This window comes from Nematolebias whitei, chromosome 14 (assembly GCF_014905685.2).
Source record: "Nematolebias whitei isolate Nwh7 chromosome 14, NemWhi1, whole genome shotgun sequence".
Lineage (NCBI taxonomy): Eukaryota > Metazoa > Chordata > Actinopteri > Cyprinodontiformes > Rivulidae > Nematolebias > Nematolebias whitei.
Genome location: NC_056511.1, coordinates 41,864,881 through 41,880,793, shown reverse-complemented (window position 1 = coordinate 41,880,793; position 15,913 = coordinate 41,864,881). Strand labels below are relative to the sequence as shown.

Genomic DNA, 15,913 nt, shown 5'->3' with positions numbered 1-15,913 from the left:
ATGTATGTATATGTGAGGCATTTTAAATCCTTCCCAGCAGTATTCTAGACAATTTTTCAATTTATTTCATTTAAAAATCCCATGCCGATCGTGCAGTTCATCCACCAATCAGCCAATCGTGTGTCATGTCCAATCCTACTTTGAATAACTGCATTAGAGCGAGTCCACAAAAAATGAACCGCAAAGTAGCGAGGGATTACTGTAATCTATTATAACGTGGATAGAATGTGTAAAATTTAGACAATATCCTGAACGTAAAGATGACACTGCTACATTTTTACTATGGTACTCCCCCTCCCTTTACTGTATACGTCAGCAGCAGCACATATGATGATCCTACCAACATGCTCCAGACCCCCCCTCGACAAGTCTCTCTCAGACCAGTTTCCATGACCTTATCACAATCTGCAAACCATTCCTGTCTACGTGGGAGGTTCCTGTGCCTCCACCATCAGTTTCAGCCTTGCTGTGAAAGCTCCGATCAGCAGTTTGAGGGTATGCAGGTGAAGGAGTTTTTTCTGCAGAGCCTTGACAACTTTTACCTTTTTTCATCATGCCTGACCATGAGGAGACCAAGGATTTCTTGCTTTCAAAAGGCGAATAAAGGACAGCCGAACATGGTGCAGTAGTTATTGGTAATTAACCACCGCAACCTCGTTATAAAGTTTTGTGCCTGCTCAGAGCCCTATACAACCTATTGCAATTTATCACAAGTAACTGCACTCACTGTGTTCTTAACACACATAACATCTCTGCAAGTCTTTGCAAAGACCATCCACATTCTGCTTTATTTGTTCATTTCAGCTGGGTCAAGAGGGCCTAACTGATTTGTCATCAAGGATTGTGGACTTTTAGATTTGATGAATAAAGCTGCTGTAAATAAGAAATAATGCAAAAAATATGGATTTTAGGTCTAATGTTATGTACAGTCTCATGGGATCTTGCATGATTTGTCAGCACTCAGAGTATGTGTTGGAATGAGTCTCAGCTACTACCACACCAAAGTGTAGCTCAAAATCTGTAAACTTGACTGAGTTACAGCCATTTTTGTTTCGGCTATCTTCAATCAGCTGTGGTGGCCATCTTGAATCATGTTGACTCTGAAGGTTGTTGAGGTACATCTAATGATGACTTTCTGAATGTTTCATTAAAATCTGTCCAGTGTTCATGGGATATTTTGGTAACAGAAAAACACACAAATACATACGCAGACAAAAATGTTAACGTCCTCCTTTCTCCTTTAGGTGACAGGCGATAAAAAAAACAAAAATCACAGCTAAACTTGTTGCAATGAACTCCGACTGTATCCAACAAATCCATGTTTAACCATGCAAACAGACACTATGATATGCCCAATATTTGTCGCTTGGTGTTATGATAGAAATGCACAGAAACAGGCTGGTTGTCAGAATAAAACAGATGTTTATCGAACTCACTGTGCGTGAGATCCCTCTCTGGTGATTACGCCCTCTTTGTCCATCAGCATTTGTCTGAATGTGCTCACTTTCTGTCGGATCTCCTCCTCTGTGTACCTGAAGATATGAAGATACACGAGTTAAAAGATGAGACACATTTATCATATTTCCAGTGGGTTCAGCAGTGAGCAAACAATGGTGAGCGAGAACTCAAAGCAACAGCTTTTAATAACAGCAGTGAATGCAGCAGGGGAGAAGTAACGCTGTTGTCTGCCATCACTGCCAGACTCTCATGTAGGAGTCACATCATTTCCTACTATATGAGAAAAACACCTTTTGGATTGTTTCTTAACCAAAATTTACGTTCAACCAAACAATGTACATTCTGATGACTCAGTGTCACCCATGGCCACAGAGGGCCAGCGCAGTATGCCATAATTTATTTTGCAATGTGAGCATTGAAACTCTTTGAGCCGAGAGAATCTGCGGAGCAGCTGAGGAGCTCTCAACAAGCTGACAGAGACAGAATACTGAAAACCACTGCAGAGGCCAACAGAAGAAATTACTGCTTGTGTCACACATTAGATCAGTGCTTCATGATCTGATTTTTACACGTTTTAAATTTCAGATATTTTGTCGCTGTCGGGTGTGAACCAGAAAAGAAAAAAAAATAAAGGTTTGTTTTGCTGTGATTTCAATGCGCGCATAAAGTAAACAAAGCACAGCTGGCAATTAGTGTATATGCATATAAAATCAGGCTGAATAACATCGCTGCAGCAAGAAAACACTCATGCAACGAAGAAAATAAAAATGCAATCAGCCAATCCAGACTGATCCTGCTCCATTCTATGTGCAGGACTGTGTGCTCAACAATACGTGCACTCCTCAGTGCACTGCGCTCAGATCTCCTGGTGTTTATCAATCATTATAAAACCATCTCCACGCCCTGCTCAGGCTGCGATAAGGAGTCGTAATGAGCAGCGGAGATAGACGAAGATGACAGAGAAAGCAGGACGCCGGATGAAAAGGGAAGAATTAATAAAGATGAAGGAGTGGCAAGAAGACACGCAGACATCACAGTTAGCCTGGCGACCATTAGCCTTAATTTAAACATGTTCCTCTTTGTCAAACTGAACAACAAGACAGATGCTGACACAGTTTTAGCTTCTCTCCATTGGATCTCCACAAAAATGAGAAAATAATTAAAAACTTTTTTTCTTTTATTGTCACAAAAATCTGTTAGAGTGGAACAGACTCAACACAACCTCCATTGATGTCAATCAAAAGTGACACAGTTCTGAACATTTGTTGACATCAGACAATGAAAAAGAGGGCGGGACATTGGAAATAGTGTCAGAAGAGCAGAAAGTTACACAGACAACAGCAGCAGTGAGCCAGTTATTCATGTTTTTACATATTTTAAACTGTAGCTCTTACAATAGTTTGTGCAAGACTTTGCTGCATTCAATTGCCTATAGTTGATTTGACAATTTATAAAGATTGTGATTTTTCATTCGTGATACAAAATTCTGTTGAAAGTTTTCAAGCTCTGTAAAGGGTCTAAAGTATTTATCATGAGCTGCGCTTAGTTTGAAGCCAAATGCAGGAAGGACTCGGAGAACGCGGGAGTAAACCCATCCATCCATCCATTTTCTTTACCCGCTTATTCCATTTTGGGTCACGGGGGTCGCCGGTGCCCATGTCCAGCAATCATTGTGCGAGGCGCGGGAGTAAATGAAATACTATTTATTTAAATAAACAAAAAGGACTGACATGGCAGCCAAAACTCACCCACAGAGCGTAATAAGGAAACATGGAGGAAAACAGACATAACGTCTTATTGGACAATCCAAGGACAGGGGAACAACAAGGAAAGACAGAATATACAGTATGAAGACACAAACACCTGGGGACGGACTACAGGGGACAGAGGCAGGAGCTGATTACAAGAGGGAGAAACACGAGGAGGCCAGGACAGATGACAAAAATCATCCATCCATCCGTCCATACATACATCCATACATCATCTTTACCAGCTTCTTCCTTTTCGGCTCGCAGGACACAAGAATCACAAAACACAACACAGACATCAATATTCTTGTATTGTGTGTCTCCAACTTTATTTATCTGAAGCTGAAGGACTACTTGCGGTTTCTAGAGACTCTAAAAGTAAAAGAGATAAAGCCATTAGTTATCAGGCTCCAAACTTATAGTACCAGTACCCACTTTGGGTTTGAGAGTCTGACAGTCTATTTTTAGGATTAGGCTTTAACCTTAAATTGATTTTAGTTACAAAAGTTACTGTATTTTATTCACCAATTATTTTCTATGAGTTTGTTTGTGTTTATCATACACATACCACTCTATGCATTTAAAACAAGCATTCTAAAAGATCGTATAACAGGTCATTATATTCTATCCTGTTATGCCCAGATTGCAGATGATGTCCTGCTCACCTGAATGATTGAGGACCTATAGTTCCATTTTTGCCTGCGAATGGCCTACTCTACAAAGCACACCATTTCCCTGAGCTGACCATCTGGTTGGGCTGCTTGGAACAGATTTTAGTCACACTTTATTCTGCATGTTTGTTAATTTATACTACTTTGTAGCTCCAATCTATGTTGTCCTCAAAGGCTTCCTGTTGCCCTATAAGCAAACCTTGAGCCACTGCTTGATGTGCCTCAGGTGTGGGATGAACGTCATGATCAGATTCTGTATTAAAATAAACTGTCCCTCTAAATTTGCTGAGTAATTTCCATCAGTTTAACTATTTTCATCATCACTTTGGGCATAAAGTACCTGACTCAGTGTTTCTATATTTGTAAACTCTAGGTACTCTACGTACGTAGGTACTCTAAGTGGGCCAGCATTTGATTTGCTCAAAACCAGATAAATAATTTTTTTTATCAATATGTTGCATGTTTTCTGGGAACAGTTTGGATGTTCGCCCTATTCATGTGCTTGTTTACTTTTCATACATTAGTTTCGTCCTACAGACCAAAATCTAAATCTGTAGTGCAAATGGTTGTCCATCTCATTTATCCCCGTGTTGGTTCTGTGATGGACGACCTGTTGTCAGTGTGCCCCCAAGAAATAAACAGCTCCCAGCAAACCTGCACATGAAAACTGGTATAAAAAATTATGTACAAAAATGATAGTATTTAGAAGTTAAATGTTACAATAAAAACCTAATCCTATAATATATTAAAAATCTACACTTTTCTGGGGTCATAAATGAACCAGTACAAGTTTTCTTAATTCTTACCACAGCAAATGGCAGATCCCTACAAAATGGTAAGAACAGAGAAGGAACAAATATAATCACAATTTCATATTCAGAAAGATTGTTTTGAAAAAAGGCATAAAAACAGAACACAGAATCATACAGCTAGGGTCCTAAATGACTCCACTAGGTGGCCTGAGGGTTAGTGTGTAGTGAGACGGAGACTCGGTGCTTGAAAAAAATCCTGCAAAACTCAAGCGCTACACAATAGTAAGCTGTGTGGACCATGCGCACAAAAATCTGAGGTCTTTAGGATTATTTTTTCCTGTTAACGTCAAGATATTTAGAACATGATGTGCACAAGCCTGGAGTAAAAAACAGGGAATAGTCCTCATGGCAACAGATTATTTTTCTGAAGCGCACAGAGATCAGTTCCATAAGCTGAATGTAAATTAACCAGTGGCTCATCAGCATAGAAATAGCCTTTAGGCCAAAGGGAGTTTTTTTTTTCTTTCGCGGACTGATTATAGCAGCCAAATCCACGTTTCCCAAGCTCGTTGCTATCAGCAAATTGATGGTGTGGAGAATGAGATTAAAGGAAGTGTGATGGTGAGCAGAAATGGCTGGAAGAAAGTTTAACAGAGAGGAAGTCATCCGGTGAGACAGCACCTTCAGGTTCTGCTGAACAACAATCTCTCAGCTCAGCAGCTGTCAGCTCAGCACAATGGAGGGTCCAAAGCAACACTTTATATTCATGGTTTTCCATTCACAGTGCAGGAGGCATCACCACACATTAGCTGCAGGTCTGCAGTGGTCGCTGTGCCCTGTCAGCCGTTTGTTGTGGATCGAAAGAGGCTCCGGCCAAGTAGTTTTTGCATCTGCAAGATTTTCTCATTTGCATTCTTGTAGTGCAAACATTTTCAGTCATCTCTGTTGACATCCCATCAGAATCTAGGAGAGATTTTGTGAAGTGTCTGTTGACATACCACCTACAGAGTCCCGTTCTCCTCTCTTCTTCTTGGGCTTATCTTTCTGCCCCTTTCAGACTGATTTTTGCTTGATTCAAATACAGCAAAGTTCCACAATATGAAGCACAGCGGAGTTGACATGCTTTATTGGTTTAGCCCTCTCTTCACACAGGGTGATCACCTATTAGAATGCTGCTGGATTGCAGCAAATTTGAAAAGTAAACAAAGAAAAAAAAATCTCCTTTAGGGAAGAGGTAATCATAATGCTGCTATGTTCTTAGTACTCAACAAATACTGTAGTTTTTTACCGGCTGTCTTTCTTGAGATGCTCTCCTATGCCCTCACCCACTTGCCAAGAGTGATACCAGAGTAAACACCCACTCTGGTATGACACTTCTGACAGTGTCAAGATGCAGCTACATGCTGGAGAATCATGCCAAGCTAGCCTGATACTTCTGCCACATGTACTGAATCTGCACTTTGTGGTTTCCCTGCCCTAGTCACAGTTGTATCGAAGGCATGAGGCCAGCAGGCCAAAATCTCTTAGTCTGCCAGTATACACAGGCCTCATGTCACTGATTCATTGCTACCACTGTCACCACGCTACGGAGGACCTCAATATCCTGCCACCACAATAATAAAACATCACTCAGAAGTTAGTAAATGCTTAAAACCATCCTCAACTTATTATGCTACTATGTTCAACGGATTTTTAGTATGTACCTGAAAATCCTGCAGATATCATCCACAATCTGGATAGTTTTTATGCTGAAATGGGTTCATCATCCAGTGCACAACTGACTTAACAGATTGTGTGCCCAGTACAGATAACATGAAAAATGCCAGAAGAGCAATAAAGCTTGGTAGGTATCCACAGAGGATAAAACTTCCTTCTTTTGTCAAAGTCAATTTTTTGTGCTGTATGTCATCTGAAGTTAGGCATGAATCCATAGTTGGCTCTATATCAATTTGTGTAAATGGGCTCATATTGGATGTTTGTCAAAAGCTATTAAGACATGCAGAATGAAACAACACATCCCTCCAATGCATGTTTAATTAGCACTTCTCTTAGCAATTAAGGTAGATGTCTTCCCCTCGCTCACCATCTGTTCTGCTCTTACACAATTCTGAAGAAAACTCAATTCAAACCACCAATCTCAGCAACACAAGGTAATGCCAAACCATAATAACTGATCCTGTCACTTGTGTATTTTTTATATTTTATGTGTATATTAGGAACAGTTTAGAATCCATTGTAATTTAAACGAGACCAAATGAAGGCCGTCTTTTCCAGACTCATTGCCTACAGCACATTAAAGTCCAGGGATTTAGGCGAAAAGAGGCTGAGGACATCGATCTCTGTGAGGTCCTTCATGCCATTGTAGTCATGAAAAATCACCGCATTTAAAGCATTTGATTAGAGTAATTAGCCAGCTCTGAGCACCCACAGATTTCCCACATTTACTCACAGTCCAGAAAAATGAATCGTCATGGCCTCGAGATCGCCCTTATGGTAATAGACATTGATTCAGGCACAAGTGCCAATGTGTGAGGCGTGCTTGTTCTCATTCTAGAGGCAAGTGATGTGTCTGTGTTTGATGTCTGAAGAGCTTTCCTCCACAAGCCATCCCCAGACATTGCTATAAGACTTGTCAGGAAAGGCTGAATGATGCTATGAACACAAGGCCAAACCTGAACACCCCCACATTTCTATTTTATGGACAGAATTAAAACACCCTACTGAGTGCCACAGTGCAATGGTTTAACTCTCGAGTGGAAAACACTCAGAACTGATGCTCTCCACAGACGTAGAATTTCCGGTTAGATAACAGTTAAGACTACTGGACAGAGCTGACAGGAAAGGCAGCAAAGAAAAAAGACCTAACTATCTTCTTGGTTTAAAAAGCCATATCCTTCCCCTTACCATAAAGAAAGATTTCAATTCAGATAAGGTTACATAATAGCATAACTGCGAGAAACATCTGAGGAAACACTTCTGAATTGCAGGAACTGAAGAGTGAGAAGCCTAGATCTAAAAAAAGAACTGCTTTCAGGGACTTTGAAAATAACTCTCTCTGCTCTAATGGTGGTTTCCTGAATGCCAAAGCCAGCATCATAAGATCAACCAGTGTCCAAGAAGACTGAAGGATTTGGGGGAAGTCATTTCAGAGAGAATGACCAGGCTGCCACCCAAGACAATGTAGAAGGTCAATGCAAGACAAAGCAGTTCCAAAGTCTTTTGTTATGAGAGGTCCTGGAGAAGATGAGTGGTCAGTGATCAGCCTGCAGTGTTGGTTATTATCTTACGTATCATCGTGCACATGTACAGTGTCCACAAATTTGGTACTGTGGTGTTTTTATTTGTTAAGACTGACTCTAACACTTGAGTGCAAAAGAACAATTCTGTCCCATTTTCTGCTTTGTAAAGCTGCAAGATGAATTTTTTTTTTTTTTTAATTACCATGCATGGAATACTGCTTTCTGCATCCATGTAAACTCTTCAGATATTTGTTAAGGATGAAAAATGATTTTGATGTTTTTGCAAAACCCATATGTGTATGTGTTCATATGTTCCAATGAGACCAACATAGCCTCCAGTTTAGTGTGAGAGAAGTCCCATGAAGAGAGCTCATTAAAGAGCTGAGGAAAAGGCTTGTGCACATCAGGAGTTCAAACCGTGCACAGTCATTATACTACAATTAGCATAGAAAAACTCCCTCCAAACAGAACTTGTTTCCTGGCATGCAAGGAGCCGCTTACCTCAAAATCAGTTAAGTATTGCTACCCAAAGCTTCCTTAAAATACACCCTATGCACTTTTTGACATATTCTGTCAAAACAGATACATATTTTTTCTATCAAAAAATAGACTGGCTGTTTTATTTATGCACCATATCACCCAGAAGCTTCTCACACACATCATATAGTGCATTTCTGAACAAATGTGTATAAGTGGTGTGCAAACTCGAGCCCATTTAATATACTTAAAATAGTTATATGCCCCACAGCAGTGTAGAGCTCGTTGCACAAATGAATGTGGGAGGCTGCCAGGCTTTGGACTCTTAAATGAACAAGCTCCGTTAATCGCAGAGCCAATTTAATTGGCTCCCATGGTTAGGCCATCACTCATGACAGACCATTTATCCCCATCTGCTCACACGATACAAGCACAGAGGAACCTGTGTTGGTGCTGGAGAAAGAAAAGTGGCGTGGCTTCCAACATGAGTACTTGAGTCGGGATCCATACTGTTGGGAGGACACACAAACTGAGGCCTCTGGTTTTCTCTGGAAAACAATGTTCAAGTGGCTGGCACTGTTCTTCCTCTCCATCCCAGTGTTACATTTGTCACTCTATCCTTTAATCCTCCCCACATGCTTTCCTTTGAAGAGGGACATTGGAAATGGAAGAGACAGTGGTATTTGTGCCCAGCCAAGCTGGCAAATGTGATTCCCTTCCTATTATAGCTTAACAAGATGAGCTGAGTCCGTCCAGAACTTGAGCACTCAGCTGAGCCCTTCAGACCTTCATGACTGACTCTGAGCTGGTTTGTGGGGATGTCTAGTCTTCTTGTATTCTGCCATCATTAGCCAAGCTGCTCCCGCCCACGGCAATGTTTTAACAGCCATCATGGTACGTTTACATTGCTCCCAACTCAGAAGACATCGCTCCCAACCAGGAAAGTAGTGAACCTGAACAGAGGGGAAAAGTGAAACCAACCCTCCCCCTTCCTCATTTCCCCCTTTTTCTGCTTTCAGCTGCATCAATCAGCTGCAGCTCCAGTATGACCAGTCAGTCCTAATGAGGCCCTACTGTCTGACAAGAGAAGTTAGTTCAGGAAGAAAGGGATGAGTGGACAAACGAGAGGACAAAAACACAGCACCGCCTTCAACTTCATAACACCTTCTGTAGCTGCACCTACCCATCAAAAAAACACATTTAATAACTCTGACTTTTATTGAATTAAATCACCCTTCCTTGATACGCTGAAGATTAAGCAGCAGTCTGTAAACGACAAGTGTGAAGTGAGGAACATGTCACCAGTATCAGAGGGGACATACAGTAAGCTTCCTTCATACTAACAGGATCACAGGCTCATCAGTAATTATGCTCATTGTCAAGTCTGCAGTTGAACTCAGATGTGGTTCTTCAAGCAGCAGAGCATGTGGGTGTGTGTGTTGGGGGTGGGGGGGTGGGGGGTAAATCCATCAGGGAGAAGCATTAGGATTAAGGATGACTGGAGTCTCAAGGGTTTCTTTCCAACTTTGTCAAGTTTGAAGTGGAACCTTCTGGTTTTGACCATAAACTTCAAAGAAGTGCTACAGCTGGCTGCTGCTGTTATTTGTATTTGCACTGGCAAATAGCTACATAATAACCCCAGTCAGACCAGCCTTTAGCTCATCAATCAGTGAGAAGTAAAGTCAGTTTGAACCAGTTTGACATGACTGTCAACGAGGAAGAGGAGGGGGCGTGCCAAAGACACCATCTTAGCACCAACGTAACTGGTTTGTTCCACTTTGGAGTAAGTTGTTTGGGGGAAGAATCAGTTTTGTGTTGTGTGTTTCCTTGACTGATGAAGCCTTCCGGATGGAAGGTGAAACGTTTCAGCAAAAAAAGAAACTGTCCAGATGACCTGACTGAAAATTGTTGGATTGTATACCTGGATTATTGAGCATGGACTGTTTTTGGTTAAAGTCAACATATTTGAACTGAAGTGATTTAAAGAACTATCTACAACGCCTTAGACTTCTCCTAATTCTTCCTAACTTTTCAGAAGAAACCACTTCAAGGTAGTTGCATTTTTAATGTATTTTCAGACCTTTTTATTAGCAACAATTTCCATCATCCTGCATTTCTTTTCCAGCTTGGGAGTGGTACGTTTAGGGTTAGCTAACCCTACTACGACATAATGGATCTCCCAACCTCCCCATTGCTCGGCAGGGACCCAAAAACAAGAAAGAGCAGAGGCAAAATCCTGATCTTTCACTGCTGCAGACTGAGGTGTTGTTGCCCCTGGCCAAACAGCAGGATCCCAGGAGCACCCTTCAGCTAACAGTAACCTTTTTAAATGCCAAGAAGTAGTGAAATTTAAAATTATGGCAACTTTTTTAAAAAAGAGACAGTCTAGTTCTCAACCTTATGACAGATAACTCAACATTGTGATACAAAGATTCTAAAAGCAGCCAGATCACCAAAACACAAACTGTATGCAACATTATCTTTATTTATTCATTGTACAAAAACACTGTTTACTTCACAGCATTGGTTTGTTTCTGTTTTTCTTCCACTGAAGAGATGAAAATGCCTTTTGGCAGGTATCAGATTGTGAATTTAATATTTTGGCGCTGCCTGTAAACTCAGGACCTGTAAAGGAATATACTTGTCAACGTCAGGCTCTCTGCTGCAGCTTTCACGGCCTGTATTTTAATAAGTGAGATGTGAAAGAAAGAAAAATTACATTTCTCTGAACAAAGAAATGCCACTTGACATTCAGCCCTCATTATTCGTGTTTGAGATTTTTAAAGAATGTGGTTTAAGTTGGGTTAAATTTAGGATTTGTAACGTCTGAATTTAAAATAAAAACAATAATAGTGTCTGTCACAATTTCACTGAATTCTGGCTCTTTGTGTTCAACCATGTTTTACTGCCAATATATTTTTAAAATCTCAGTCTATTTATGTTTGTGTATATTTTAATAATTGTATTCTAGGCTGTGCACAATTTTTGTTACCCCTCTCTGTCCACACTGTACCCACTTCAGCTCATTTTGCACCCATCTAGCTTTCCCCCAAGTTCAGGATTTGGTTGACTGCAGTAAACTTTAGAAATGAATACAGGCACCTGTTTTAAAATAATCATATCCTCAGCATGGCTAGATCTGAGCATTTGGGGCTGCAGTCTCAATTGTTTTTGCAATAACCTCAGATCTCAAGACTGAAGAAAATTAAAAACTGTTTTATTAAAATCAGACATCGAGCTCCTAAACTATTAATGTCTGTCTAAAAACACAAGCAAGTCAGGTTGTACTTTCTCTGCAAACTACACCTGCTTCAGTACACCTGTGTCTCTGTATTTATGCACTGATTGCAAAAGCTGGAGAAAATAAAATGTAGACTATTAATTAGTGTGGTGCAGGTGCACCCCCGGATGTCTCACAGACATGTTGCTCAGCCGGCTGTGGTGAAATGCCACTACCTTTAGAAGTTTCACCACTAATTCAGGGAGGTAAGACCCAAGTGGTGTCAAGTGCTGAGCTCAGCTGGAATGACCTGGTCCAGGGAAAGTGACAGGTGAGGGGAGACCAGGGTTACTGTCAAATGGTAAAATATGTGCTGTAAAGAGTTCAGCAAGAAAACCTCCCTCTAAGCTGAAAAGAAGTTCTGCACCACAGCTGAATGATTACAGGGCTTTCAACACTTCAATGAACATTTTATATTGGAAGTGCAAACAGTGAGCGTCGCGTTACAATGCATATATTTTCATAATGTTAATAGCCAAAAAACAGATGGCAATTATCCAAAATAAATAAAAACACAGCTATGGCAGCCTAGAATTACAAATTAAGAAAGGTTCAAGATGCCCAAAACAACACAGCAACTGCAACTATTTTGGGAGAAAGTCTAAAAAAAAGCAACATTTTCAAACTTCTTGTAAAGTCAAGGGACTAGACTGCAAATCTCTGTGAGTGAACCAAAGAAACTGAATCCTCGTGAATGTTTCAAGACATTTTGGACAGTCCCATCTTGACTTTGTTCTCTGTTTGCTGCTGATAGTTGCAACCCAGTGTGATACAGGTTTAAGGAAAACATTTGAATCTTTTTGGGTTTGTTTATTATAGTAAATAGATTTTGTTTATCCATTTATCTATAACACTATTTTCCAATTTTATTTTATTTTTCTGCTGTCTGACTTTAAACCATGCCGTCTAAAAACCCTTCTACGTTTTAAACACGGCACTTCAATAAAGCTAAGTTCATGGTGGTAAACTTGTGATAAAATAACCTCCAGAAACAAAGACTGTCGCCTTCACCGTCAACTTTTTACACCAAGTTTACGATCATTTGCTGCTTAGTTTATACACGTTGCAAGGTGTTTATAGCTCGTTAGCTGGTGTTCATAAATCCAGCGCTAAGCACCGTGCATAAATCCTCACTCTGGCTTGGATCATAAATATTGTTGTTGCACACGTTCATAAAAAACAAACAGTTGTATCAACCAAACTGCTGATACTAAAAGATAGGTAGGAAAAAAAGAGACAAACACTGATTCATGCATAAAATACATAAATGTGAATAAAGGAATGATCAATTATGGGCTAAATATCAGAACTGTTCTGGTTTTGACCCTATCCCCTGGACCAGCACTGGAAGTGTTTTCTTGAACAATCCTTTTTATGATGTCCTTTAAATATTGCCCCTAAAATAACAAGCATTTTTTCATAAAGTCAATGAAGCCACATGTACTCACCCTTGCTCCTCCATCATCTCTTGGAGCTCCATACATTTAAGCTCCACCCTCCTCTTCCTCTCATGGTCCAGAATCTCTCGGTGCGGCTTCTTCACCAGGACAGGTTCTACTTCAGGCTGCTCGTCCTCCTCCGTGTGTGGCTGTCCCTCTTCGCTGTTAGCTTGCAGCACTGCAGTGGACGGCGACGCTGCTGGTTCCGCTGCTGTTTCGGGTTTAGCTCCAGGGACCACAGGTTGGACCAAGCCGTTTGTACCATCCTTGGGAGACGAAACCTTCGTTGCATCGTACATGATTACTGGACTCTGTGGAGGACACCAGAGACGAGAGACAGAAGGTTAGCAGAAAGAACAGACGGCACATAACATTCACTCGTGGTGGAACTCTTACTTTATGTTGATGATCTTATGAAAAATAAACTATTTTGGAGGTGTTTGTTACTGATTTACAGCAATAAATGTGGTCCAGAACCATTTGCAGACTAAAAGGTGAGCGGGATGTAATTTGATGCTGATACCTCTGGACAGGCTGCAGCATTTCTGCTTGAACTGAGCCGTGCACTTCGCAAACATTCGAACACACCAACATAGTTGATGCACAGAAATAAGCATCCAGAGAGAGACCCGGCAGCAGCTCCTGCTTCATGAGTCAACAGCCCTGAAAGTGCCCAGAGGCAAGTCAGGATGAAGAGCGAGCGATTCCTCTAAAAGCTATTGGAGCGTAGTGTAAGTGTTAACCACAGGGGTCAAAAACTCTACATATGCAGCATCAGAGGGGGGGATGAGGGTGTATAAAAACACCAAATCTGTGGCTGACAGAAAATAATCACTGATATACCTCTAACATAGATTCTGAATGTTTGTTTCTCTTTTTGTTTCTGGCTTGTTTACTCCCAAAACTGAGGTTGCCATTTTGTTGTAAGTAAGTAAGTAAGTAATCCAAAAGAGCTCAATCTGGTCTTCTGAGGACCAGATTGAGCTTTTTTGGATTTTTCTACCTGGATTATTGAGCATGCATCAGGATATTTTGAACCACTTTGTCCAGGATTGCCTCAAACTAGTAAGAGAGTTTGAGAAAACAGCAAGGAAGAGGGCAGACTACAGGAACCACTTGCGATTCAACCTCAGTATCCAGAGGACCAGATTGAGCTTTTTTGGATTTTTCTACCTGAATTATTGAGCATGCATCAGGATAAGTCAGTAATCTTTATTTATATAGCATCTTTCACAGACAATAACATCATAAAGTGTTTCACAAGCAAAACCAAAAAGGTAAACAAAATTTAACTAAAAGCCAGTCTGAATAAATAAGTCTTAAGGTCTTTTTTAAAAGAGTCCGTGGAATCTGTGACGGAGGGAGAGCGTTCCAAAGCGTCGGGGCCACCACTTGGAACGCTCTGTCTCCACGTGTTTTAAGGTTAAGTTCTTGGCAACATTTGATTTGAAGATCTCAAAGTCCTGGTGGGACTTTAAAAGGGCCGATAAATATTTGGGAGCCTGACCATGAAGTGCCCTGAAAGTTAGGACCAACATTTTAAAATGACTCCTGAAATGCACGGGGAGCCAATGCAGAGAGGCCAGAACAGGAGTTATGTGGGTTCTTCTGTAGGTTCAAGTTAGCAGCCATGCTGCAGCATTCTGCACAGACTGAAGGCGAGCTAGGGGAGATTTATTCAGACCCATTAAAAGGCTATTACAGTCATCTAAACGAGAGGAAATAAAAGCATGAACAATCATCTCTAGTTCCTTCTGTGATACCATACATCGCAGTTTTGAAATGATTCTTAGATGGTAAAAACAATTTCGAACTAACAATTTACAATGACTGTCCAAAGATAAAGAACTACCAAAGACGACACCCAAAGATTATTATTTGTTGCTTGGTATGAGTTCTGAGGACTGTGACCTCATCAAAATGGATGTTTTTTTTTAAGATCAGTGCTGAATGTGTTTGAAGAGAGGATTTTTTGTGAAGCTGACACCCTGTCTACTTTTAAGACTTGACCTAGGACTTTCCTTTTTGATAAATCCTATAGTTCGGGTTGACTTGAGTGTCCTGATCTATCCCTTAGTTATGCTGCTATAGGAGTAGACAGCTGGAGGACAAACTGATCACATTTCATCATTCTGCTGCTGCCTCTACTCACACTACTACTCATGAACCAATCCATCTGTTTGTATCCTGTTCCCTCAAACTCCAGCCAGTTGAGGCAGATGGCACCTAAACTGGTTCTGGTTCTTGTCGGGAGAATTTGGGTAAAGGTTATGGACGTTTATCACTAACTAATGTTAAATTAATGTTGAACCATGTGTACGAGGTCAAAGAGTCTTTTGTCTGCTGGTGCACGGAGGAGCACCTGTTGAACTCCAAGGCCTTCTTCTCATCTGCAAACTGGGAAGCCGAGGTCGTCTTGACCTCGCCTCTGTCTGATAAGTGTGTATTATAAAGCACTTCCTGTCTCACTGTCCGGTGCAGACGCTCACTTACGAGGCTCTGCGTGTAATTTTTGTACATCTGTGAAAGCCTTCTCGTGACTGTCTACCCTTGCAAATAAAGACCGGTTAAAAATCTTCTCGTGTCCTCAGAGTGGCTTATTTGAGTATCTATGATGAAGGGATATTTATTTATTCAACAGTTCTGCTGGAGGTTTCTTCCTGACACAACTTTCTTCCTTTCAGCTGTCTCCTCTGCTGCTCAGGATGTGGTGGTACAACAAAGTCAAATGTCAATGCAATCTACTGGTTTCCTTAGAGCGTATGTGTCAAACTCAAGGCCCGCGGGCCAAATGTGGCCCTCGTTGACATCTTATCTGGCCCCCAAGATGTTATTTTAAATGTAAAATA

The 15,913-nt window shown here is 40.9% G+C and overlaps 1 protein-coding gene across 1 annotated transcript in view; it reads right to left on the bottom strand.

The window, feature by feature from the left end:
• Positions 1-13,371, bottom strand: part of srrm3 (serine/arginine repetitive matrix 3) — a 114,009-nt gene extending 100,638 nt beyond the window's left edge. The window contains exons 1-2 of the mRNA XM_037687714.1: positions 13,074-13,371; positions 1,437-1,532 (exon numbers count right to left, since the gene is read on the bottom strand). Of these exons, the coding sequence (XP_037543642.1) occupies positions 1,437-1,532; positions 13,074-13,363 (386 nt within the window). The 5' untranslated portion in view covers positions 13,364-13,371. The remainder of the gene's footprint in view (positions 1-1,436; positions 1,533-13,073) is intronic.
• Between the last annotated feature and the right edge of the window lie 2,542 nt (positions 13,372-15,913).